The sequence below is a fragment of the Dreissena polymorpha genome, chromosome 10 (assembly GCF_020536995.1).
Source record: "Dreissena polymorpha isolate Duluth1 chromosome 10, UMN_Dpol_1.0, whole genome shotgun sequence".
Classification (NCBI taxonomy): domain Eukaryota; kingdom Metazoa; phylum Mollusca; class Bivalvia; order Myida; family Dreissenidae; genus Dreissena; species Dreissena polymorpha.
Genome location: NC_068364.1, coordinates 22,860,603 through 22,886,426, shown reverse-complemented (window position 1 = coordinate 22,886,426; position 25,824 = coordinate 22,860,603). Strand labels below are relative to the sequence as shown.

Below are 25,824 nucleotides of genomic sequence, written 5' to 3'. Positions count from 1 at the left end.
CAGAGGAACTTACACACCGACTGATGGGGGGAAGGACAATTCCAAATCTATATCATTGACCTTGGCAGGGGATAAAAAGAAAAGAAAAAACAACAGAAAATAAATATCATTTACGTCTTACCCTGCACTGAACATAGACCTCCACCACCATCTGTAGTCCTCAGATGAGAGCTGGAAGTATGTGAGGGCCACCGAGATGCAGGCTGTCACACTTAGGAGTATGCCAAACACGATCAGTAGGATCCCATAGAGAGTGTACTGCTCCCGGCCCCAGAGTGTGGCAAATATGTAGTACAGCTCCACAGATATGGAACTGTAAACAAGGGGGAATATGTAGTTCAGCTCCACTTATATGGAACTGTAAACAAGGGGAAATATGTAGTACAACTCCATAGATATGGAACAGTAAACAAGGGGAAATATGTACCGGTAGTACAGCTCCACTGATATGAAACTGTAAACAAGGCGAAATGTAACTATACAGCTCCACCGATTTGGAACTGTAAAAAAGGGGGAATATGTAGTACAGCTTCACTGATATGGAACTGTAAACAAGGGGAAATATATCGGTACTGTAAACAAGGGGAAATATGTAGTACAGCTTCACTGATATAAAACTGTAAACAAGGGGAAATATGTATGAAAGCTTCACTGATATGGAACTGTAAACAAGGGGAAATATGTAGTACAGCTTCACTGATATGGAACTGTAAACAAGGGGAAATATGTAGTACAGCTCCACCAATATGGAACTGTAAACAAGGGGAAATATGTAGTACAGCTCCACTGATATGGAACTGTAAACAAGGGAAAATATGTAGTACAGCTCCACTGATATGGAACTGCAAGCAAGGGGAAATATGTAGTACAGCTCCACTGATGTGGAACTGCAAGCAAGGGGAACAAGAGCCATCAGAGGACAGCGCGCTCGACTATTTGAGTGCTTGACATTATAACGTAAGCCATCAAGGGGAAATTGTTCATATTCAATAATTTATTAGACGATCTTTCAAAAATAAAAAAAATAAAAAAATATTTTTTTTTTTTGGGGGGGGGGTTGAGAGGGGGATAATGTGGGGTGTGGTCGTTTATTAGACGATCTTTCAAAAATAAAAAAAGGAGAAAAAAAAAATTTGGGGGGTAGGGGGGGGGGGGGGGCAGTGAGAGGGGGGGTATAATATGGGGTGTGGTAATTAATTAGATGATGTTTAGAAAAAGAAAAAAAAATGGTGTGGGGGGAGGGGGTTGAGGGGGGGTAGGGGGTGAGAGGGGGTTATAATGTGGGGTGTGGTAATTTATTAGATGATGTTAAAAAACAAATGGGGGGGGGGGGTAGGGGGGTGGGGGTGTGAGGGGGTATAATGTGGGGTGGGGTAATTTATAAGATGTTAAAAAAATAGGGGGGGGGGAGGTTGGGGAGGGGGAGGGGGAGGGATTCTGGGTAGGGGCGTGGGGTATTGTTTGGGTGGAATCCATTGTGGTATTCAGGTAAGTGTTGTTTTGTCAAAGAAATAATAAAATGTGATCATAAATAAAGAAGTTATGGCAATTTAAGCAAAATGTTCAATAATCTAAGTGTAAAAGGGGCCATAATTATGTAAAAATGCTTGATACAGTGGTCTGCTCTTGTTTATAGGTTGGGGTAATGTTGGTAAACAAGTTTGCAAAATATAAAAGCAATATGTCAAAGGATATAGGATATATTTGGGATAGTTCACAAACTTTAACATAGATTTATCAATAATATGCATATTCTAAGTATAAAAGAGGCAACAATTATGACAAAATGCTTGATAGAGTTGTCTGCTCTTGTTTATAGGTTGGGGTCATGATGGTTAACAAGTATGCAAAATATGAAAGCAATATGTAAAGGGACATTGAAAATAGTTGGGGTAGTACGCAAACTTTACCATTTGCTGCATATTGTAAGTGGAAAAGGGGTCATAATTATGACAAAATGCTTGATAGAGTTGTCTGCTCTTGTTTATAGGTTGGGGTCATGATGGTTAACAGGTATGCAAAATATGAAAGCAATATGTAAAGGAACATGGAAAATAGTTGGGGTAGTACGCAAACTTTAACATTTGCTGCATATTGTAAGTGGAAAAGGGGCCATAATTATGACAAAATGCTTGATAGAGTTGTCTGCTCTTGTTTATAGGCTAGGGTCATGTTGGTAAACAGGTATGCAAAATATGAAAGCAATATGTCAAGGGACAAAGAAAATATTTAGGGTAGTACGAAAACTTAAACATTTGCACGGTAACGCAAACGTTAACGCCGACGCCGGGATGAGTAGGATAGCTCCACTATATATATTTTATATATAATAGTCGAGCTAAAAATGTAGTACAGATCCACCAATATGGAACTGTAAACATGGGAAAATATGTAGTACAGCTCCACTGATATGAAATTGTAAACAAGGGTAAATATGTAATACAGCTTCACTGATATAGAACTGTAAACAAGGGGAAATATGTAGTACAGCTCCACTGATATGGAACTGTACACAATGGAAAATATGTAGTACTGCTCCACTGATATGGAACTGTAAACAAGGGGAAATATGTAGTACTGCTCCACTGATATGGAACTGTAAACAAGGTGAAATATGTAGTACCGCTCCACTGATATGGACCTGTAAACAAAGGGAAATATGTAGTACCGCTCCACCAATATGGAACTGTAAACAAGGGGAAATGTAACTGCTGGTATTGTAAGCAAGGGGAAATAAAATTACCAATGGATAATTGTCAACAAATCATGAATTCAGTTGACCATCATTTCGTCAATAATAAGTTTATCTTTCAGATGTAAACAATATCACATGATTACATAATTATATTGTGCTACTTAAAATCATTTAACAAACACAAAGGTTGAAGTAATAAAACTAGTAAATTTGTAAAAATCTGGTAAACAATTAATTCAAGATAATTCAATGACATACCTGAAAGGCAAGAATCCTCCCACCAGACAGTGTGCGAAGCCAGAACGATACCATGGCACTGCTGGGATTTCCCGGGCAATATTTTTTGTTCGGCATGGGGCATCAAATCCGTTAGCCCCGTTTTTGCCAAATATTCCTCCTATCACAGTGAGTGGATATCCAACTGAAATACATAACAACTTTTTAATACATTGATATTTTGTATGCTATACATTTTTTGAAGAAAGGTAACTCTGTAAATCATAAAACATCCGGATATAAATAAGCACATTAATAAGCAATTGCACATTTAATTCTACAGAAGATACTACAAGAAACCGTCGGAGACGGGTGATGCTCCCCAAAGTTTTTTTTGTCACAATATTGCACTATATATTCAGATAAAAGGAAACGTCTTGAGGGGCATAACTTTGGATAAAATAATACGATGGATGGTTTAGCAACTTAAAAATTTCAAAGGGCCATAACTCCAAATAAATCATCTAACCAGAACCCAGAAATAACATGCGCATCTCCTCAAGGTAGTTAAGCTTTCCATAAAGCTTCATTGAAGATCAGTCAGAAGTTGGGGAGAAATAGCCCGGAAAAGAATTGCACTATATGTACAGTTAATCGAAAATTTCAAAGGGCCATAACTCTGTGAACAAGAAACCATCGGAGACGAGTGATGCACCCCAAAGTTTTTTTTGTCACAATATTGCACTATATATTCAGATAAAAGGAAACGTCTTGAGGGGCATAACTTTGAACAAAATAATACAATGGATAGTTTAGCAACTTAAAAATTTCAAAGGGCCATAACTCTCTAAATAAATCATCTAACCAGAACCCGCAAATAACATGCGCATCTCCTCAAGGTAGTTAAGCTTCCCATAAAGCTTCATTGAACTCCAGTCAGTAGTTGGGGAGAAATAGCCCGGACAAGAATTGCACTATATGTACAGTTTATAGAAAATTTCAAAGGGCCATAACTCTGTGAAAAATCATCCAACCATTACCGCCTGATAATATGCACATCTCCTGTTGGTAGTGAAGCTTCCCATAAAGTTTCATTGAATTTTCGTAATAAGTTGCTGAGAAATAGCTCGGACAAGAATTGCACTACATGTTCAATGGAAAATTTCAAAGGGCCATTACTCTGTGAAAAATCATCCGACAAGAACCGGCTGATAATATGCACATCTCCTGTTGGTAGTGAAGCTTCCCATAAAGTTTCATTGAATTCCAGTCATTAGTTGCTGAGAATTAGCCCAGACAAGAATTGCACTATATGTACAGTTAATGGAAAAGTTCAAAGGGCCATAACTCTGTGAAAAATCATCCGACCAGAACTGGCTGATAATATGCAATCTCCTTTTGGTAGTGAAGCTTCCCATAAAGTTTCTTTGAAAACCGGTCATTAGTTGCTGAGAAATAGCCAGGACAAGAATTGCACTATACGTACAGTTAATGGAAAATTTCAAAGGGTCATAACTCTGTGAAAAATCATCCGACCATAACCTGCTGATAATATGCACATCTCCTGTTAGTAGTGAAGCTTCCCTTAAAGTTTCATTGAATTCCGGTCATTAATTGCTGAGAATTAGCCCGGACAAAAATTGTGCACGGACGGACAGACACACGCACGGACAGATGAAGCGGCGACTATATGCTCCCCCCAAAAATTTTGGGGGAGCATAAAAATCATCCGACCATAACCGGCTGATAATATGCACATCTCCTGTTGGTAGTGAAGCTTCCCATAAAGTTTTATTGAATTCCTGTAATAAGTTGCTGAAAAATAGCTCGGACAAGAATTGCACTATATGTACAATGGAACATTTCAAAGGGCCATAACTCTGTGAAAAATCATCTGAATAGAACCGGCTGATAATATGCACATCTCCTTTTGGTAGTAAAGCTTCCCATAAAGTTTCATTGAATTCCAGTCATTAGTTGCTGAGAAATAGCCCGGACAAGAATTGCACTATATGTACAGTTAATTGAAAATTTCAAAGGGTCATAACTCTGTGAAAAAATCATCTGACCAGAACTGGCTGATAATATGCACATCTCCTTTTGGTAGTGAGGCTTTCCATATAGTTTCATTGATTTCCGGTCATTAGTTGCTGAGAAATAGCCCGAACAAGAATTGCACTATATGTACAGTTAATGGAAAATTTCAAAGGGCCATAACTCTGTGAAAAATCATCCGACCATAACCGGCTGATAATATGCACATCTCCTGTTGGTAGTGAAGCTTCCCATAAAGTTTCATTGAATTCCCATTATAAGTTGCTGAGAAATAGCTCGGACAAGAATTGCACTATATGTACAATGGAAAATTTCAAAGGGCCATAAGTATGTGAAAAATCATTTGACCAGAACCGGCTGATAATACGCACATCTCCTCTTGGTAGTAAAGCTTTCCATAAAGTTTCATTGAATTCCAGTTATTAGTTGCTGAGAAATCCCGCGGACAAGAATTGCACTGTATGTAGAGTTAATGGAAAATTTCAAAGGACCATAAGTCTGTGAAAAATCATCGGACCATAACTGGCTGATAATATTCACATTTCCTTTTGGTAGTGTAGCTTCCCATAAAGTTTCATTGAATTCTGTTCATTAGTTGCTGAGAAATAGCCCAGACAAGAATTGCACTATATGTACAGTTAATGGAAAATTTCAAAGGGCCATAACTCAGTGAAAAATCATCCGACCAGAACCGGCTGATAATATGCAAATCTCATCTTGGTAGTGAATCTTCCCATAAAGTTTAATTGAATTACTGGCATTAATTGCTGAGAAATAGCCCGGACAAAAATTGTGCACGGATGGACTGACACACGCATGGACAGACGAAGCGGTGACTATATGCTCCCCCCAAAAATTTTGGGGGAGCATAATAAAATAGGACATGTCTGGCTTGCTAATGAATTCAGAAGCCTAATTCACAGAATCTTCTCTGATTTTTCATTCATGAAAATAGTTTTTCCCACTTATCAATGATCAAATTGCTTGCAAAATTTGGAGGCAAAGTTACACAACTCTTCCACCCACAGAACATCCATGGGTAAATAAGCACGATTTACCGGTATAAGCAATTAATTGCAAAGTTAATTCAACAGAAGATAACAAAAAAAAGATTTTCCCTCACAATAATTGTCAAAGTGCTGGCAAAATTTGAAGGCAAAGTTAGACAACTTTTGTACTAACCAAACATCCAGAGACACATCAGCAGGATTATGGTCCCTACTGGCAGAGCCTGGGTCGTCCCATACGCCCAGGCCACAGAGTTGATCAAGGCCCAAACCAAGAAAAATGGAGCTGCAAATATCACAAACATAGGAAAAACTACAAAAAAAATAGCAGAAGAGAACTCATGTTAAATTTCAAGTTGTCTTTTAATAAAGGTAAAACTTCAAAAAACATTAAAACAGAAATTCATGTTAAATTTCAAGTAGTTTTTTATTAAAGATCAAAACAACAAAATCATTATCAGAAGAGAAATTTGTGTTAAATTTGAAGTAGTCTTTTATTTTAGTATCATAAATACAACGCACATTACAGATACTTACTGAGTATGAGAGAACATATTTTGATATGTTTATTTTAATTTTTTGCTCTTTTGCAAAAATCAGCCGTTCAAATCTGCTTATAGCCTTAATAAGAACATAAGAATTTGTTTATCATGAACTTAAATACAAATAAAAAACTTTTCAGAAAATTATATCAACACAATCTTTTAAATTATAAGATAATTTTAGCCTCAAGATGTGTTTTTTTTATTACGCCTCCATTTATAGAATACTAAGTCAACAAGCAAATTTGTTGAATTGAATTGAAAGCTTCATGTTGAAATATTGTATCATATCTGAGATATATCCCTGAACAGTTACATCATACAAAACAACAACATAGGGCAATAGAGCGGGTGTACCTATTTCCGAACACTTAAGCCACTTGTAATGATGTTCGGAATTATGATCACTTTCAATCAAAGGGAGACAATAATCAACTAGATATGTGCATATGATTACTTTAGTCCAATATAGAACCATAATGGTCCATCCAAAAAGAAATTATTTACAAAGCATACGCACATCTAACTGCTTCAAATTCCGAACATATGATCGTAATTCCAAACAGAAGTGTTCCTAATTCCGAACATGATGACCTTTTATTTTTTAATCCTGATGAATCCATTTAATTGACACAGTTCGAAAAATACCAACTTAAAAACAATTTCCGTACTAAAAAACGATTATAGACTTTGTAAGTTTGATAAATCACAAGTTCGGCAATATATCTGGAGGTTTTGTGAAATTAATATTTTTAAATACATCAACATAACAAGGATATTAACACGCATGTTGATACTTTACAGTCATTCACACCCTTTGTTTACTATAGAATTATAATTTACCGAAACATCCAGACATAATCAACTGTTTTACCTTTTTAACGAACTTTACGCAACTTACTGTCAATTGGTGAGAATGCAAAAAACAATCCGTTACCACTATCAGATTTTTGTTATTTATCCAAATTACACAAATTAACATTACATATAAACAAGAGCTGTCAGAGGACAGCGCGCTCGACTATTCGATTGCTTGACAGTATAACGTAAGCCATCATGGCAAAATTGTTCAAATTATTTAATAAGGTCAAGGTAATAGTTCAGGTATATTTTCAACAATCTATTGAACATTTGTAAAGACATAAAACAAAGTAATAAGATTATATGTAAAGTTTGATAGCAATAGCTTGGGTGGGAAGTTTGGACGGTCATTTAAAATTAAAATAAATATGTTTTTTTTTGCAACCATGTTTTAAAGAAAAAAAAAAAGGTTTTTGGTTAGTTAGGAGGGGGGGGGGGGTGCATTTAGAGGGGAGTATGATGTGGGGTGTGATAATTTATGAGATGATGTTAAAAAATAAGAAAAGGAAAAAAAAAAAAACTTTTTGTTGGGGGGGGGGGGGGGGGGTAGGGGGGTTGAGAGGGGGTATAATGTGGGGGTGTGGTAATTTATTACATGAGGGAGAGGGGGGTATAATGTGAGGTGTGGTAATTTATTAGATAATGTATAAAACAAAAAAAACAAAAAATGGGGGGGGAGGGGGGTATAATGTGGGGTGTGGTAATTTATTAGATGATGTTAAAAAATAAGAAAAGGAAAAAAAACAACTTTTTGTTGGGGGGGGGGGGTAGGGGGGGGGTTGAGAGGGGGGTATAATGTGGGGGGGGGGGGGTAATTTATTACATGAGGGTGAGGGGGGTATAATGTGGGGTGTGGTAATTTATTAGATGATGTTAAAAAATAAGAAAATGAAAAAAAATGTTGGGGGGGGAGGGGGGGGGTTGAGAGGGGGTATAATGTGGGGTGTGGTAATTTATTACATGAGAGGGAGAGGGGGGTATAATGTGAGGTGTGGTAATTTATAAGATGATGTTTAAAAAAAAAAAATTCGGGGAGGGAAGTTGGGGGGATGGGGGGAAGGGATTCTGGGTAGGGACGTGGGGTATTGTTTGGTTGGAATCCATTCTGGTATTCAGGTAATGTTGTTTTGTGAAAGTTTGGGGTAGTACGCAAACTTTAACATTTGCTGCATATTCTAAGTAGAAAAGGGGCCATAATTATGACAAAATGCTTGATAGAGTTGTTTGCTCTTGTTTATAGGTTGGGGTCATGTTGGTAAACAAGTATGCAAAATATGAAAGCAATATGTCAAGGGACAAAGAAAATATTTGGGGTAGTACGAAAACTTAAACATTTGCACGCTAACGCAGACGCAGACGCTAACGCCGAGGTGAGTAGGATAGCTCCACTATATATATTTCATATATATAAGTCGAGCTAAAACGTTAATTATGCAACTGACGGATATATTGACGAATATTTTGGCGAAAATTAACCATTCTCTATTCAAACCAGGCAGCGTTGATGTCAGAAGTCGCGTTGATGTCATCCACAAGTGTGAGAAGTCCATTTTCATCGTATTACATGGCGAAATCTATCGCGAAATACACAATGCTGGGGTCTATGGCTATTTCTTGTTTCGCACAAAGGGTTAAAATATTTATTGAGGCACCCACGCTTGTTTTTGAACACTGAAGAAGATGGTTTTATATATCCTCCCGTAACATATGTTTATATACACGTTCGTCTTTGTACAGTATTTCTAATTGAGCTTTCACAATATGGTACAGGCCTAAATGCACACATTTGGATTGCCCAGTAATTACCCGTTTCATTAGTCCAGCTTGGAAACAAATTGTACCAAGAAAAAAATATAAGGTAAATCATTTACACTAACATACTCAGTCAATTTTGGATAACACCTAGAAATAAGGTTCTAAATAAATACATGTAAAGAGGGAAAGCCGGGTTTTATGGATATGTTCAATGGCCAACGGCAGCCGTAATATAACTAAGATACTGTTCAAAGTGATGTAAAACTATCTATACAGTAACAGTACTCGAATATTTATTTTGACGTATCTAAATATGCAAAGGCCATAATATCACTGCAAAAGAAAATCAAAATAAATTATTATAAGTCATTGGACTTGCAACATAAAAAGGATCTTTTAAATTTAACAAAATTCTATACATTGTTCGGTATTAGGATCAGTCCGTGAATGTGGTATGTAATTCCGATCACTATCGATTCCTCCTTTACACAACCCTACATCTTGATCATGAGTGTCACATATGATCAGAACATGTTTCTAGATTATTATTTTTCATAGAATGCTACTGAAGTGGAATTATGAGTTTTGAAAGAACCTAAGCAAAAAAATTGTAAAAAATTTGCAATCAAATAATTTCACTTACCGGAAGGTTGTGTCTATTGGCAAATGTATTTTCAGAAAAACTGGCTGCACCTTTAACTCAAAATTGCACCAAAAAGAAAGAGAAAGGAAGTGATGCCAAAAAAATAACGTCAGATTTCTGATATCTTTTAAGGCACATGATTGGATAAGAAATTTATATTTTGTTCGGAATCAGGAACATGGTCGGATTTCGGAGCACCCGCTGTAACTCATATTTAACAAGACTATTGCCAAGCAATATATGTCCCCTACCGGCTCCACCATTGTCAGAAATTCCACCATTGTCAGATTTTTTTATATTTGTTGCCATATCAACCATAATTTTTTACGTAGTAACAAAATGAAATGACGTGCATAATGTCCATATTGCCATCTATCCATGTTTTAAGTTTCATGAAAAATATTAAGAATTTTTAAAGTTATCGAAGGATCCAGAAAAGTGTGACTAACTGACGGACAGAGCGAAAACCATAAGTCCCCTCCGGTGAAACCGGTAGGGGACAATAAAGAGTAGCCTAGGGTTATGGTTCTTGTGCACTGCAACCCTCATTGATATATATAAATCCATGAATTTTCAAGTTGATATCTTGCAAGGTATTTAAGGTTTAGCTCTGAAAAGTTACATTACACAAAATGAAAAGGCAAATAACTCTTATATAACAGAGTGTATGGTTATGTTTCTTGTGCATGGCACTTTTCCTCATCGACACCCATACAGTTATATTTTGAAGTCTTATATAGTTTCTGATATATAGCCATTAAAATTTTTTGACTGACAGACGGTCAACACCAAACCTACAGTGTATATCCCTCGGCCTTTGCCTGAGGATGATAATAATAAACAAGTGTGTAAACAAGGTTTTACTATAGCCATATAAGGAACAAGGGACAAAATTGTCACAAAACCAGGTTTTCATTGTGAAAAAAAAATCTGATAAAGGGAGACAACTCAAACTGAACTTTTGAAATGAACAAAGAAAATTAACCCCCTTTGTAAGTTTGTTTTAAAATAAATCTATTTTTAGTCGTGGCGGCCTTGACATTGGAGATATGCACATGAATTTTTTTTTTGACCTTTGACCATGAAGGATGACCTTGACCTTTCACCACTAAAAATGTGCAGCTTCATAAGATACACATGCATGGCAAATATCAAGTTGCTATCTTCAATATTGCAAAAGTTATGAGCAACGTTTAAGTTTTCGGACGGACACACGGACGGACGGACGGTCAAAATTTGTGTGCGTATGGAAAGGCGTTGTCCATATACACATGCATACCAAATATGAAGGTTATATCTCAAGGGACATTTATGGCCATTTTTGACCTTTGAACTCAAAGTGTGACCTTGACCTTGGAGATATCGACGTAATTATTTCGCGCGACACACCGTCCAATGATGGTGAACAAATGTGCCAAATGATTTTAAAATCTGACAATGAATGACATAGTTATGGCTCGGACAAGCTCATTTATGGCCATTTTTGACCTTTGAACTCAAAGTGTGACCTTGACCTTGGAGATATCGACGTAATTATTTCGTGCGACACACCGTCCAATGATGGTGAACAAATGTGCCAAATGATTTTAAAATCTGACAATGAACGACATAGTTATGGCCCGGACAAGCTTGTTCCGCCCGCCCGCCAGCCCGCCAGCCAGCCAGCCAGCCCGCCCGCATTCGCCAATCTAATAACCAGTTTTTTCCTTCGGAAAACCTGGTTAAAAATGCCCCAAACCATTTTCACACTCGTCCAAGATATAATTAGGATGAATCTTATGGCCAAGTTTCATGACGATCCGACAATAAATGTGGTCTCTAGAGTGTAAACAAGGTTTTACAAAAGCCATATATAGCCAAACAAGGAAAAATGACTCGCGGCACGGTGGCCATGTTTTTCGAGCAACCGGAATCATTTTGAAATTGTCCAAGATATCATTGGGACAAATCTTCTGACCAAGTTTCATGATGATCTGACAATAAATGTGGCCTCTAGAGTGTTAACAAGGTTTTACTATAGCTATATAAGGAAAAATGCCCCGCCCCCTTGGCGGCCATGTTTTTCATCCAACCGATACCATTTTCAAACTCATCCAAGATATCATTGGGACAAATCTTCTTACCAAGTTTAACGAAGATGGGACAATAAATGTGACCTCTAGAGTGTTAACAAGATTTAACTAAAGCCATAAAAAGCCATATAAGGAAAAATGTCCCGCCCCTTGGCAGCCATGTTTTTCAAGCAAATGTAACCATTTTAAAACTCATCAAAGATATCATTGAGGCCAATCTTCTGACCAAATTTCATGATGATTGGACAATAAATGTGGCCTCGAGAGTGTTCACAAGGCAAATAATGACAGCGCACAACTGACAACAGACAAAAAGCCATCACAAAAAAGCTCACAATGAGCACATGAAGATTGGATAAAAAATGTGACTTCTAGAGTGTTAACAAGCCTTTTTTTTAAATTTGACCTAGTGACCTAGTTTTTGACCTCACGTGACCCAGTTTTGAATCGACCAAGATTGGGACAAATCTTCTGGCCAAGTTTCAAGAAGATCAGACAATAAATGTGGCCTCTAGAGTGTTAACAAGGCAAAATGTTGACGACAGACAATGCACGATTGACAAAAGGTGATCACAAATGCTCACCAAACAGAAATAAATCACATCCCCACCCCTGCTTGGTTTAGGAGATCATATTTTGAGGATATATTAACTATGCTATACAAACCTGCAAACAGCGCTGAGGTTAGATTTATGTTCCACACCCATTTCTCTCCACCCATTTTCTTGTACATGTTGGTCGCCACATAGCCGCTGATACCTGCAAAACAACACAAATAAATAAACACAATGGCCTTAAAAATAATACTTGAAATTTGTGCCATAATTCATCCTGCAGAAATTCATATTTGTCCAGTTAAGCCTAAATATAGCAAACTACCCAAAAGATTTAACCTAACCCCATTAAAACAATCTAGTAAATACATGTTTTTACAGTAACGCTGTATTTTTATTTTTTAAATCAGTAGAAAATATTCCCGGGGTGTGATTTATGAGCGACCTCAGGGGAGGAAAAAGCCCTACACCTTTACCAGGCTTCAAATAAACTCTTTATATGAAAAAAGATCTAGATCCAGAAAAGTTAATAACTATTTGTAATATTAGTTTGACATTGAAAGGGAGGAAATTTGCTGAAAGGGGCAAAAATAGAAACCCTTGTTTCTCATATTTCACATGAATATCTCCAAGCTAACCCTGAAACATATTCAACAATTCTCAAAATCTCTAACTCACATGATGTGAAAGCGTAGAGAATAATTCCAGCAGAGTTGATCTGTCCATGATGGTGTACGTTGAACAAACCCAGCATTGCCATCAACATGATCCCTGTGGCCAGTGTGAGAAACTGCATACCCACACCTGGAACAAAAGTTACTATCAACATGATCCCAGTAGCCAGTGTGAGAAATTGCATACCTACACCTGGAACAAAAGTTACTATCAACATGATCCCTGTGGCCAATGTGAGAAACTGCATACCCACACCTGGAACAAAAGTTACTATCAACATGATCCCAGTAGCCAGTGTGAGAAACTGCATACCTACACCTGGAATAAAAGTTACTATCAACATGATTCCAGTGGCCAGTGTGAGAAAACTGCATACCCACACCTGGAAAAAATATTGCCATCAACATTAATCAATAACAAAACCTATCAACAATGGCACAACAAGTCAATCAAAAACAAAACCCACCCAGAATGGCACAGAAGAGGTTTTTGTTCGCAGGAAAACGGAACACATCAGTGTGAATGATCTTCCAGCCATTATCGTCCTGATCAAGTTCCTCACTGTCTTCATCCTCAACGTTGTAGCGCGCAAAATCAGACTTCAACACTCTCGTCTGAAACAGAATGTTAATGATTTTAATTTTTTTTTTACTGAGAATTTAATACTTACCGCTCCATACAGACTTAAAACGTTCTCAACATTTTTTCAAAGAGACTTAGAACACCAGTGTTTGAAGGGGATTTAAAATGGTCTCAATAGTTTTTTAGGGAATTTAAAGTCAAACAAGAGCTTTGTTTGTAAAACACAATGCCCCCTACTCCATATATTTGACCTTTTACCTTGAAGGATGACCTTGACCTTTCACTATCAAAATGTGTAGCTCCATGAGATACACATGCATGCCAAATATCAAGTTGCTATCTTTAATATTGCAAAAGTTATGACCAAGGTTAAAGTTTTGGGACATACAGACAGACAGACAGCCAGACAGCCAGACATACGGACGGACGGACCACCTGACTGACAGACAAGACAGACAGACAGACAGACAGACCAAAAACAATATATCCCCGATCATTCGATCCGGGGGCATTAAAACAAGATGTTGTGTTTGATAAGACACTAACCTGACCTTGATTATGATCTCAAATAATTGCTTATGATACTTGTTTAAGACAACTTAATTGGGGCAAAAGATCAAAACAAGATGTTGTGTTCCATTCCAGTAAATGCTGGGTAGATTATTCAATTATGTATTGTTAAAGACCAGAAATCAGATGACAAGAAAGGTTTAGAATTCAGAGAAATCACCAAATCAGATCAAAGCAACATGCTGTGTCTAAGATAAACACATAGCCCGAATATAAATGCAAAATATAAACAAACATATGTTTAAGACCACAAAATCTTTGAAACGAAGAAACTATGTTTTTTTCATATTTTTTTCTCTATCATAACTGGACAGCCCAATTAAATATAACTTATTTACTAACAAAAAAAACAAACAGATCAAGCCATTGAAATGTGTAATACAGGCTGATTATTCCTAAATTCAAGGTCAAGGGTCAAGGTCAGGTGAGTTTGGCTGAAACGTGAAAACACAAATAACTAAAAAAGGGCTCAAATATGAGTTAATTCATAAACATGTATAGCTCTGTGATAATTGTGGCTTCGAGGCCAAGTTAGTTTAGAGGTACATGTACTAGGTTTGACCTTGGATGGTGACCTAGTTTGGAAAAAAAAACAGTGGTTGGTTAATGCCAATTCTTTGGCTTTCGAGGATTGAAAAAAGTGCATCTAAAAAACATAGCAACTCAAATGTGTGAAAATGTTCCTTATTATAAACCGAAAAAGACAAACAAGAGCACCGCATAACGGGTGCCACGCTCGGCTGCGAAAGCTTGTTGGATTTTTTTTTTTTTTTTTAGAGGTCACATTGACCTAGTTACCCAAAATGAGTGTGGCGTGTAGAACTCATCAAGGTGCATCTACATATGAAGTTTTAAAGTTGTAGGTGGAAGCACTTTGATTTTAGAGCCAATGTTAAGGTTTTAGCACGACACCTACGGCGGATGGCAGACGTCGGACGTCAGACGACGAGCTGGCTATGACAATAGCTCGGGTTTCTCCGAAAACAGCCTTGCTAAAAACACTGATGTTATGTTAGTTGTAAACAGCTTTTCATTTGAATGCAAGCTTTCCTTCACCATAAGTTTCACAACTCAAAAGCAAAATTCGATGTTCACCACTGCAACATGCTGGATACCATGTACCTGGCTTGAATAATTAATAAATAAATTAATAAGTAAATATTTGAACAAATATATCCAGGATTTAATTACACATGTCTATTAGTTGTTGAGAAGCAAGTAAATTTTAATTGGAACAAAGGTAAAAGCTATACATATGAGCCTGTTCAGTGTTTTATTTTTATACTGAATTTGTGTTTGAATTTTTGATTATTTCAATAAATTAAAAAATACTTGATCTTTGTTAAAAGTATGCTTTAATCATTTCAAGATAGAAAAAGTCAACATTGCAATGTTCTTGAGGATGAATATCATTTTTTATTAGAATGCTCTTTATATGATATTAGGAAATTGTATGTAAATAAATATTACTGGAAAAGACCAAACATGATAAAATTTATGGAAATAATGCAACCCGATAATACAAGTACCAACAGAAACTTAGCTATGTATGTACATAAAGAATTTAGTCAAAGAAACATGTATAAATATTATTATGATTAATTGTATATAATGCATTACCCAAACTTGACTTCTCGCTCTCTACTCTAGTAGATTCGTCTTTGTTGTTTTTGATGTTACCGTTATAGCATTGATTGTGAAATAGATTCTAAATGTTGTAATCCAAAAAAAATGTGTCCTAGACCTTTTCCTATACCGGTATTGATAAATGTACTTTATTTAACAAATTATGAAATTCAATACTGATCACGTGTCATGCCTTTATATATGTTACTATGTTTTGATCATGTATACTCATGGACAGTTTGTCTATTTTATATATTGAATAAACCATTATAATTAAAACAAATTTAGCAAATTGAATAAGGCTGGGCATATCATATTAAAATGGTGCTCATCTTAAATATCTTTAGCATGACAGTTTATGCAGAAGCGCTGAGATTTTTCTATTAGTTATGCCTACCTGTTTCAATGGGTAATTTGAGAGAAAATAATTGTAATTTTGAAAGACAAATTTGCAATTTGTTTGGCAAAAAAATCAAGATAATATTCAAATTTAAACACGCATTTTAATAATGTGCACGTCATGCATGAGTTTCTAAAATTAATTAGATTGAACTAAGATTGTTAAAAAACCCATATGCTGTAGACTTAACCCTTTGCATGCTGGAAAATTTGTTGTGTGCTAAAATGTCGTCTGCTGAATTTTTTTAATTAGCATTTTCTTCGATTTTTTTCAAAGAGTACCATCAGTATAGCAAACAGTTTGGATCCTGATGAGACGCCACGTTCTGTGGCGTCTCATCTGGATCCAAACTGTTTGCAAAGGCCTTTAAAATTCTGTTCCCGCACTGAAAGGGTTAAAAACAATGTACAAGGTTTTGCGATTGCAGAAGAAGGATAGTACTTCACATATGAAAATCTGTTAGCTTCCAACAGTTTCTTCATATTTAAAGCCCAAATGTTTCTACATTTTTATTATACTTTTAAAACTTTCATACAATTTTGATTTGATAATGTTATTTGATTGAATGATACTACACCAGATCATAACATGAGAGTGACTTTAACCTTTGAATAAAAACAAAGTGAAAGATATGTATGAAATACATATATCTTCATATAAAAATGAACTAGACCTATTAATTTTTAAGTAATTAGATAAACTGTATTTTAAAAAGTCATACTTGTTTATTTTAGGCTTTCCAGTGGTTTATAGAGAAATATCAGTCAATTAAACCTGATAATTCACTGTTTCATAGAGTAAAAATTAACAGTGAAAGTTATCAATAATTTTCATTGTTTTACCTGAACTATTTTTGGATTTGTTCGGTTTCCTGATTGCCGCATTGGGGGGGTGGGGGGCCACCCCAAATTTTACCAAGAGCAACTACTCTGCATTGAATGTTTATAACAATATACGGATTAGCTTCCCTTGAATTAAATTTACAAATTACTTAAACCAAGAAAGCAAGTTTTGCCTATGTTCGACCCATCCAATCAAAGCAGTGAGTGAGTAGAGTAAAAAAAATATCTAAAAATGTTTCCATAGGACATGGAAGCCCCCAACTTTGCAGCCTTTTTGTTATGTGACACAGTTCCTGCACGCCACACACTCACTTAAAATTAGATCAAAGCTTAAAATTCTTCAATGCAGGACAAAGTTATTGACTAGACAAGATTCAGCATATACATACATTGTACATACACATACAGACAGGTGTAACCTCTATTATGCCCCCAATAGTGGGGAAACAACTCTATAAATAAACAAAACTGTAAAAATGAAACCAAGAAAAATGTGCAACTATATACCACTACATTATCGTCCGATGCAAGCGAAAGTTTGTAATCTTTGTACTGAAACAAATAAAGTACACATATCCCATTAAATACGCCTTCAAAAGCACACAAAAATGCTTTTTCTTTATAACCTTCTCTTTCCGTTGTTCATATAAATCATGTCTCTTTTCAGTTACTTCATCTATTATCTACCCTATTTATTTCTCAAACTTATCACCTTAGCAATCTTTTACTCAAAATTATTCACCCACCCATTTTTTTCCAATCTCCACGCAGAGTTGTCTTTCCATGCTCTCACATATAATCTCAGCCATCAAAAGAAAATCTTTCCAGGTCTGAAGGATTTTTATTTATCTTTTGTTAAAGTATCATATTATGAAAAGTAGTATCATTTTCTTTAATATTGTGAAAATAGAGTAGTGTAGGACTTTTAGGTTCATAATAAAAAATTACTACCTTCAAAAAAGTAAAAATAGCAATTGCAAAATTATTGTACCATGTGGCTTGGCTATCATCATGTGGTTGGATATACAGCAGGAATTTGATCAAGCTATGCTCAAATCTCTACGCAGAGATTGATCATATTCTCAAACCGATTAGCTCCCCATCTGATACTAACATTGATAACCCCCAATATTTGTTTCACATATTGCTTACCTCACCCATATGGTACTTACAAAAACTAACTCCTCTAAAGGCTACTATTACCATGACAAAAACAAGAAATGTGTTTGTCAGAAACACTATGTCCCCTTCTGCGCCGCTTTGACTTTTTTTTTACCTTTGACCTTGAAGGATGACCTTGACCTTGACCTTTCACCACTCAAAATGTGCAACTCCATGAGATACACATGCATGCCAAATATCAAGTTGCTATCTTGCAAATGTTAAAGTTGGCGCAAACCAACCAACAGACCAACCAACCAACCAACAGACAGGGCAAAAACAATATGTCCCCCACTATAGTGGTGGGGGACATAATTACTACAGATCTTGATGGCTTGCATGTTGTTTTTTTTTTTCTTTTAATGAAACTCAACTAATTATTGTTTAAGGTTTTCATACTATTATAACTTTTAATGTATCATTTGCAGCCAATAATAAAATGGAAATGGAAAAACATACATTTAAGCGATATTCCCAAGCAAACGACCATCTTTCTGGAAAATAAGCTGCATAAACGCCGTGTGAAATCTTATTGCTACACCGCACATCTCAGGCCACAATCCACTAAATATCATAGGTTTTTGTACACAACTACCCACCTATGGTATCCCCCCCCACCATTATCCATATTCCACTCATTATGTATTTGCAAATTCCTATTGTTAATATTACTGGGCGTTTATAATAAACTAAATTATACTGCTATGTTATATTGTGCTTATTGTATATTTTGTATATTTGGGTGAAATAAATGATGTGTTCTGTTCTGTTATACCGTCACTCATACACAGACATTATTTATTAAAATCATCACATGGACTTTATTGCACATTTGATCAGAATCTGTCAAAACTCTTCACAAACATGTGTGAATGAAAATAATGAAGCATTTTTATTATGGTTGATCAATATATAGCCATTAAGGTTTTGTTTGTTTGTATTTTTATGTATTCAACAGTCATTGAAATTCAGATTTAAATCTACAAGCAAGTCGGGCTAGTACTATGGGAATTTGAACAAGCCCGAGTCAGATTTTACTAGCCCAAACATTTTTGTTAAAAATGCAGATAAACATAACATAAAACATCCAAAGAAGAATTCATTTATTCAATCTATAGAATACAATACAAATCTCTTATTAATTTCATCACCATCCAAGTTAGCTTCCTCGTCATCTGAGCCAGCCTCTTTCGGATCCTGAAATAAGAAGAAATTAATTTCACAAACGGATTTCAATCTAATCACAATTATAAATATATACATAAAGTTTAGGTAAAAAATTAGCAGAAATTTATCCCATCTATCCATGTGAAAGAGAGAGCAAACCTAGTGAACCACCAGAAAATATATAAGCAATTAAGTGCCAGGTTATTCTACAAAAAGCCAGTTGACAAATGCGTCAATCACAGTTACCTCAGATAAGCATTCCTCAACGACGTACTTGAATGACAACTGTTCGGCCATCATTCTATACATAGATGGTGACGTCACTACGTTATTGTCACCTCTATTCTTAGACGCATCACATTCCCCTGGTTTGGGGAATTATGCTTCCGCCAAAATGGTTCTGCATAGGAATGAAAAAGTTAATAATGAAAGAAAAACCGTTCTTTATTGTGTGTTTAAAACGTAATGTTGTTTAAAGAAATGTTATTTAATTATGTTAAAATGTGATTTTTAATCTCTATCCAGACTGATAGCGATTATTAGAAGTATGATTACCTGACCTTCTTTCGCTTTTCACTTGTAAAAGAAGTGCTACCCACAATTCCTTTCGCGTAAGTACACAGGTCAGTAAGACCGGTGTGTACAAAATGGTTCGGCCATTACTCTCTGTGTCCCAAATGCAACGCAAAACATTTATTGTACATAATAGCAATCCGGGAACCACAAAACCATGCGCTGTATGCGCAGTGATTGCCCAGCACGTGTGTGCAGTGTGTTAAAACATAAGCGGTTGTTGATTTAAGCTGCTCAAAACTTTGTTTACAAATATTGAAAATGAAAGCGGAACTCGTTTTCTGTTTAATGAATTGTACAAGCACGTCGGGCTTGTAATATTGGATTTCCTACAAGCCCGAAAGAAAAAATACTAGTTTTTTGCTGTCGGGCTAGTGCGAAATTCGACGACTGATTCAATGGAGTAAAGTTATAAGGACTAGAATAGAACATGAGCAATTAAATTGGTTGATGATGTTATTCTTGCATACTTGAGTAGAGAATAAAATGACTCACACTCCAATTCCTTAACAAATCAAAAACGTGTTCAATATTATTTCTGTAAAGAATAAATGAAGCACACCACTTAATTAAAATGTGATCCATAGATATTTAAGAACACAACTGATCCCATGCTTCACTTTTAGTAAAAAGATGGAGCACAGCCAAGATATAATCTTAAACTACTGGCAGGGCTGATATTGTTTGTACACCCATCAGCACAGAACAAAGCTATGTTTAGCGCATCTAAAGAGCTAAAAGAGTCACTAAGACAGCTGACATCTATTTTTGGACTCACTAGCACAACTATGATCTTGTTTGTACTCACCAGCAGAACCTGAGATCAATTTAAGATTCATTAGTACAGCTGGGATCTATTTTTAGATTCATCAGCACATCTGAAATCTATTTTGGGATTCTTCAGCACTGCAGATGTCTATTTTTAGATTCACCAGGAAAACTGAGATCTACTTTAAGATTCACCAGCACACATGAGATCTATTATAAGATTCACCAGCACAGCTGAGCACTATTTTAGATCCATCAGCACTGATGAGATCTTTTTTTAATGTTCATCAGCATAACCCAGACCTACTTTTTAAACTCACCAGAATGATGACGACGAAGCCAATCAGGAGGAAGACAAGAACCATCGAGTTAATGATGCTCAGCCAATGAATCTGAAACATGTTCATAAATCAATCACTAATTTAAGGCAAACATGAAAACATGGGTGTCTCCTGTCTCCCGACCCATACTAATGAAGGGTGGTTGGTAAATTAGAATTTTTATTTATTTTCTTTAAGTGTATTTTATAGCTCTACATGATATTAATTTGGTTAAATATTTTGTAGGTTTTCATAGCCACATACTTTGGTTGACAATAATTACAAACATTTTATTATTATAGCCAAAACTGAACAGAATTGTGTTGTTTTAGTAAAAGTATTCATAATAAGAGATTGCCAAGCAATATTGTCTCCTACCGGTGAAAATCCACCATTGTCAGAATTTGTATTTTTTATATTTGTTGCCATAGCAACCAGAAGTCTCGATGTAGGAACAAAATGAAATGACATGCATAATCTCCATATTGCCATCTATCCATGTTTCAAGTTTCATGAAAAAATATGAAGAACTTTTAAAGTTATCGCAGGATCCAGAAAAGTGTGACAGACAGACAGACTGACTGACTGACAGACAGAGCGCAAACCATAAGTCCCCTCCGGTTTCACCAGTAGGGGACAAAAACCACACCCAATTTATGATATTGAGTATATTTGATAAAATACATCAATTTGTTCTTTGTCTATACAAATGTTTGGGTTGCTGCAATTTTGCTTGGAGGGGAAACAAATAATATAATATTTTAGGGCTAAAGTATGATTTAAAAGTTTATTATCACAATTCTGCATTTTTAGATCATAAATATCTGGACCTCCTTAACTCAGTAAAAACCCATCTTATCTTAGCAGACCCATTTAGGTACCAATGGCAGTTTCATTCAGATGTCAGCTTCATTTGAACCGCTTGACCAGTGTATTTTCCCCAAAATCTAACACATTCTAGAGATTCACTCTAACAAGCTGGTTTGTTTCCCCTCATTTGTAACAGGCTTGTTCACAGATTTACGTTACGAGTGGTTCATAATTACATTTATTTCAGTCCAAGGTTATCCATAAACTTTATATATTTCTAACAAAAAGCTGAGCTCCTCAAATTCAAATAGGAATCACAAAATGGAATAAGTTGTGTGTCCGCCTGGGGTTATCTCACTAGGGAATGCACTCGCCCTGATAGAGACAGGTCCGGTTAGAGTCTCCATGACTGAATGATGTTCTCACCCGGTAACATAAGATCAGCAATTATATAACTTGCAAATAAAAGTGTGACATGGTGTAGTGGATATGTTGTCCACCTAGGTATCAGGGGTCGTATTCCAGAAGCATCTTAAGTTAAATTTTATTCTTATCCTTAAATTGGGATATTTTCTTAAGTGTTTCATTTTATATTGCAATAGATAGGCATCACGATATACATTTAAATAGCATCATTATGCCAATGTTATTTTAGGAATACCAAAAAAACATGTGTTTCCTTATTAAGTAAAGAAATACAAAACATTGTAATTTTGAACTTAAGTGAAATTATTTAAGAAATGACTTAAGATGTTTTTGGAATACCACCCCAGGAGGTCACAGGTTTGAACCCCACTGTGGCAGCGTTCTTTAGATCCCCCACCATAGAGACCAAGTACTGGTTCTAGTCCAAGTGTCAAATAAGCCTTAGGCTTTCTATGCAATCTAGCCAATATAAGTAGGTTTAAACTTAAAGTGTGCCATAAAAGACTTACCTCCAGGGTCTTAGGGAAAAACCTGTTATCTCTCATCCTTTGGCCCCTTTGCTCGAATTTCAAGCTGAAGTAGAAAACAGGTGTTATACAAATTGTGTAAACATGATTTGATATTTTACAGTAATTTTGAAATGGTGTTATTCAAGTAAAATGTATCAAGAGATAAACAAACAAGCATTATTTTAAATACACTTAAAACACATTTTACAAGAAATATTTATTGAATAAAGGTGTGGTGTTAAAAAAACTAAGTTGTAATGTCATGCAAACATTTTCTATGATTAAAATGAGCATAATCTCCAAAAACTCTGTATTAAACAACAAATCTATCAAAGATAAAGCTATTTTTCACTTAAACTTGACACTCAGAATGAGGAAATTAGCTGACAAAAAAGAAATCACATCCCTGGGCCTAGAATTAAAAAAATTTCTTAAGTAAATATTTTAACTCAACTTTGAGTTGTTTTTTTCAATTTTTGAGATGATTGTGACCGTCATGCTAAATTTGGTATTCATAAAAGGCTTTGGTTTTACTTTTGAGTCCATCTCAACCCTTAGTTTGAGGAGGAATTTGTGCATATTCTAACAGCTGTTATTTTAGTTCAAATTTTGGTCCAGTATATATTTTTCCCAAATGGGACCTTACAATTCAATGAAGGTTTCCAAAAAAATTTTTTTTTTAGATCGCAACATTTTGTTAATCTCCCATGTAAGTTGAGCCTTAGGAAATATAGTAATGAAAAACAATTTTACTCTCAATTTTTAAGCATTTTTATAACAAGAGGGCCAAGATGGCCCTAGTTCGCTCACCTGAGAGTAGTCGGTTCATTAAATCTTTACCAAATGTCAAACTTGACCTAGATATTGTCTAGACAAACATCCTGGTCAAGTTTCATCATTATTTCATCTGCAAGTCATGATCAATGTACCTATGAAGTTTCATGATCCTAGGCGTAAGCATTCTTGAGTTATCATCCGGAAATCATTTTTCTAAGTTGATTCACCATGACCTTGACAGCCATAGTGTGATTACGTTTTTTGGCACTGTGACCTTGACCTTTTACCTAGTGACCTGATAATCAATAGGGGTCATCTGCGAGTCATGATCAATATACCTATGAAGTTTCATGAACCTAGGCATAAGCGTTCTTGAGTTATCATCCAGAAACCATTTTACTATTTCAGGTCACCGTGACCTTGACCTTTGACCTAGTGACCTGAAAATCAATAGAGGTCATCTGCGAGTCATGATCATTGTACCTATGAAGTTTCATGATTCTAGGCATGAGCGTTCTTGAGTTATCATCCAGAAACCATTTTACTATTTCAGGTCACCATGACCTTGACCTTTGACCTAGTGACCTGAAAATCTTTAGGGGTCATCTTCAAGTCATGATCAATTTACCTATGAAGTTTCATGATCCTAGGCATAAGTGTTCTTGAGTTATCGTCCGGAAACCATTTTACTATTTTGGGTCATCGTGACCTTGACCTTTGACCTAGTGACCTGAAAATCAATAGAGGTCATCTGCGAGTAATGATCAGTGTACCTATGAAGTTTCATGATCCTTGGCATAAGCGTTCTTGAGTTATCATTTGGAAACCATCTGGTGGACAGACGGACCGACATGAGCAAAACAATATACCCCCTCTTCTTGGAAAGGGGGGGGGGCATAATGAGAAAACTGCCCCCCTCCCAGCAGCCATGTTATTCAACTGACTGGAACCATTTTTTAACTCAACTCTCGTATCAAGGAAACAAATGTTCTGAGCAAATTTCATGAAAATTTGGTCAAAAATGTGACTTCTACTGTGTTCACATCTTTTGACTATATACCTATAGAGAAAAATGCCCCGCCCACCGGCGGCCATCACCGATCCCGACCATTTTCAAACTCGTCCGAGAGATTAATAAAACAAATGTTTTGACCAACTTTCATGAGGATTGGGCAAAAATTGGGACTTCTAAGAGTGTTTACAAGGTTTCTCTGTTTACAAGGTTTCTCTATAGCCAAATAGGGACAACTGCCACTATATACATATAGAGAAAAATGCCCCGCCCACTGGCGGCCATGTTTTTTCACCGATCTTGATCATTTTCGAACTCGTCCGAGACATCAATTAAACCTTACGAACTCGTCCGCGACATCAATTAAACCAATGTTTTGACCAACTTTCATGAAGATTGGGCAAAAATTGTGACGTCTTTAGAGTGTTTACAAGGTTTCTCCAAAGCCAAATAAGAAAAACTGCCCCGCCCACTGGCGACCATGTTTTTCAACGGATCGGAACCACTTTTGAACTCAACCAAGATATCATTAAGACAAACATTTTGACAAAGTTACATGAAGATTGGGCATGAAATGTGACTTCTATAGTGTTTACAAGTTTTTTTCCTTTTTTTTGACCTAGTAACCTAGTTTTTGACCTGGAACAACCCAGTTTCGAAATTGGCCGAGATTTCATTGGGACAAAGCTTCTGACCAAGTTTCATGAAGATGGGACAAGAAATGTGGCCTCTAGAGAGTTAACGAGAAAATGTTAACGGACGGACGGACATACGACGGACAAAGACCGGTCACAAAAGCTCACCTGAGCAATGAGGTGAGCTAAAGACAAAACAGCGACACAAATTTTCCAATGCTAGTCAAAACGCCACTAATTTTCCTAAACAAAATGGGACCAAGCCCAATCTCAAAATGGTGAAAAAACAACACTGCTGAAATTTGAGACTGGGCGTGAGCTGACAAACATTCTTAATACACAGCTGAGTTTCAACTCAAATCTCTCAATTTCTGAGTTGAAAAAAAAAGTGAAAGTTCTTGATACTGGGTCAAAGGCACAATCTCGAATCTCAGCTACATGTATAAAAATATGCAAATATTTCTACTTAAACTCAATGCTAAGACGCATTCAAAAAAACTTTAATGAACACCAAACTTAGCGAGATGGTCAAACTCATCTCAAAAATTGAAAAAAATAATCTAAGTTGAAT

General features: G+C 36.0%; 1 protein-coding gene and 1 long non-coding RNA gene across 2 annotated transcripts in view; both read right to left on the bottom strand.

Moving 5' to 3' along the window:
* LOC127847061 (transmembrane 9 superfamily member 1-like) overlaps positions 1-25,824 on the bottom strand; it is a 47,477-nt gene that overhangs the window by 5,680 nt on the left and 15,973 nt on the right. The window contains exons 6-13 of the mRNA XM_052378648.1: positions 22,830-22,893; positions 21,085-21,156; positions 13,542-13,689; positions 13,079-13,204; positions 12,513-12,605; positions 6,149-6,259; positions 2,954-3,116; positions 122-313 (exon numbers count right to left, since the gene is read on the bottom strand). Of these exons, the coding sequence (XP_052234608.1) occupies positions 122-313; positions 2,954-3,116; positions 6,149-6,259; positions 12,513-12,605; positions 13,079-13,204; positions 13,542-13,689; positions 21,085-21,156; positions 22,830-22,893 (969 nt within the window). The remainder of the gene's footprint in view (positions 1-121; positions 314-2,953; positions 3,117-6,148; positions 6,260-12,512; positions 12,606-13,078; positions 13,205-13,541; positions 13,690-21,084; positions 21,157-22,829; positions 22,894-25,824) is intronic.
* Positions 19,383-20,243, bottom strand: LOC127847075 (uncharacterized). The gene is made up of 3 exons (XR_008033809.1): positions 19,979-20,243; positions 19,670-19,823; positions 19,383-19,453 (listed from the first exon to the last, which is right to left on the bottom strand). It is a non-coding gene; the product is annotated as an uncharacterized LOC127847075 (long non-coding RNA).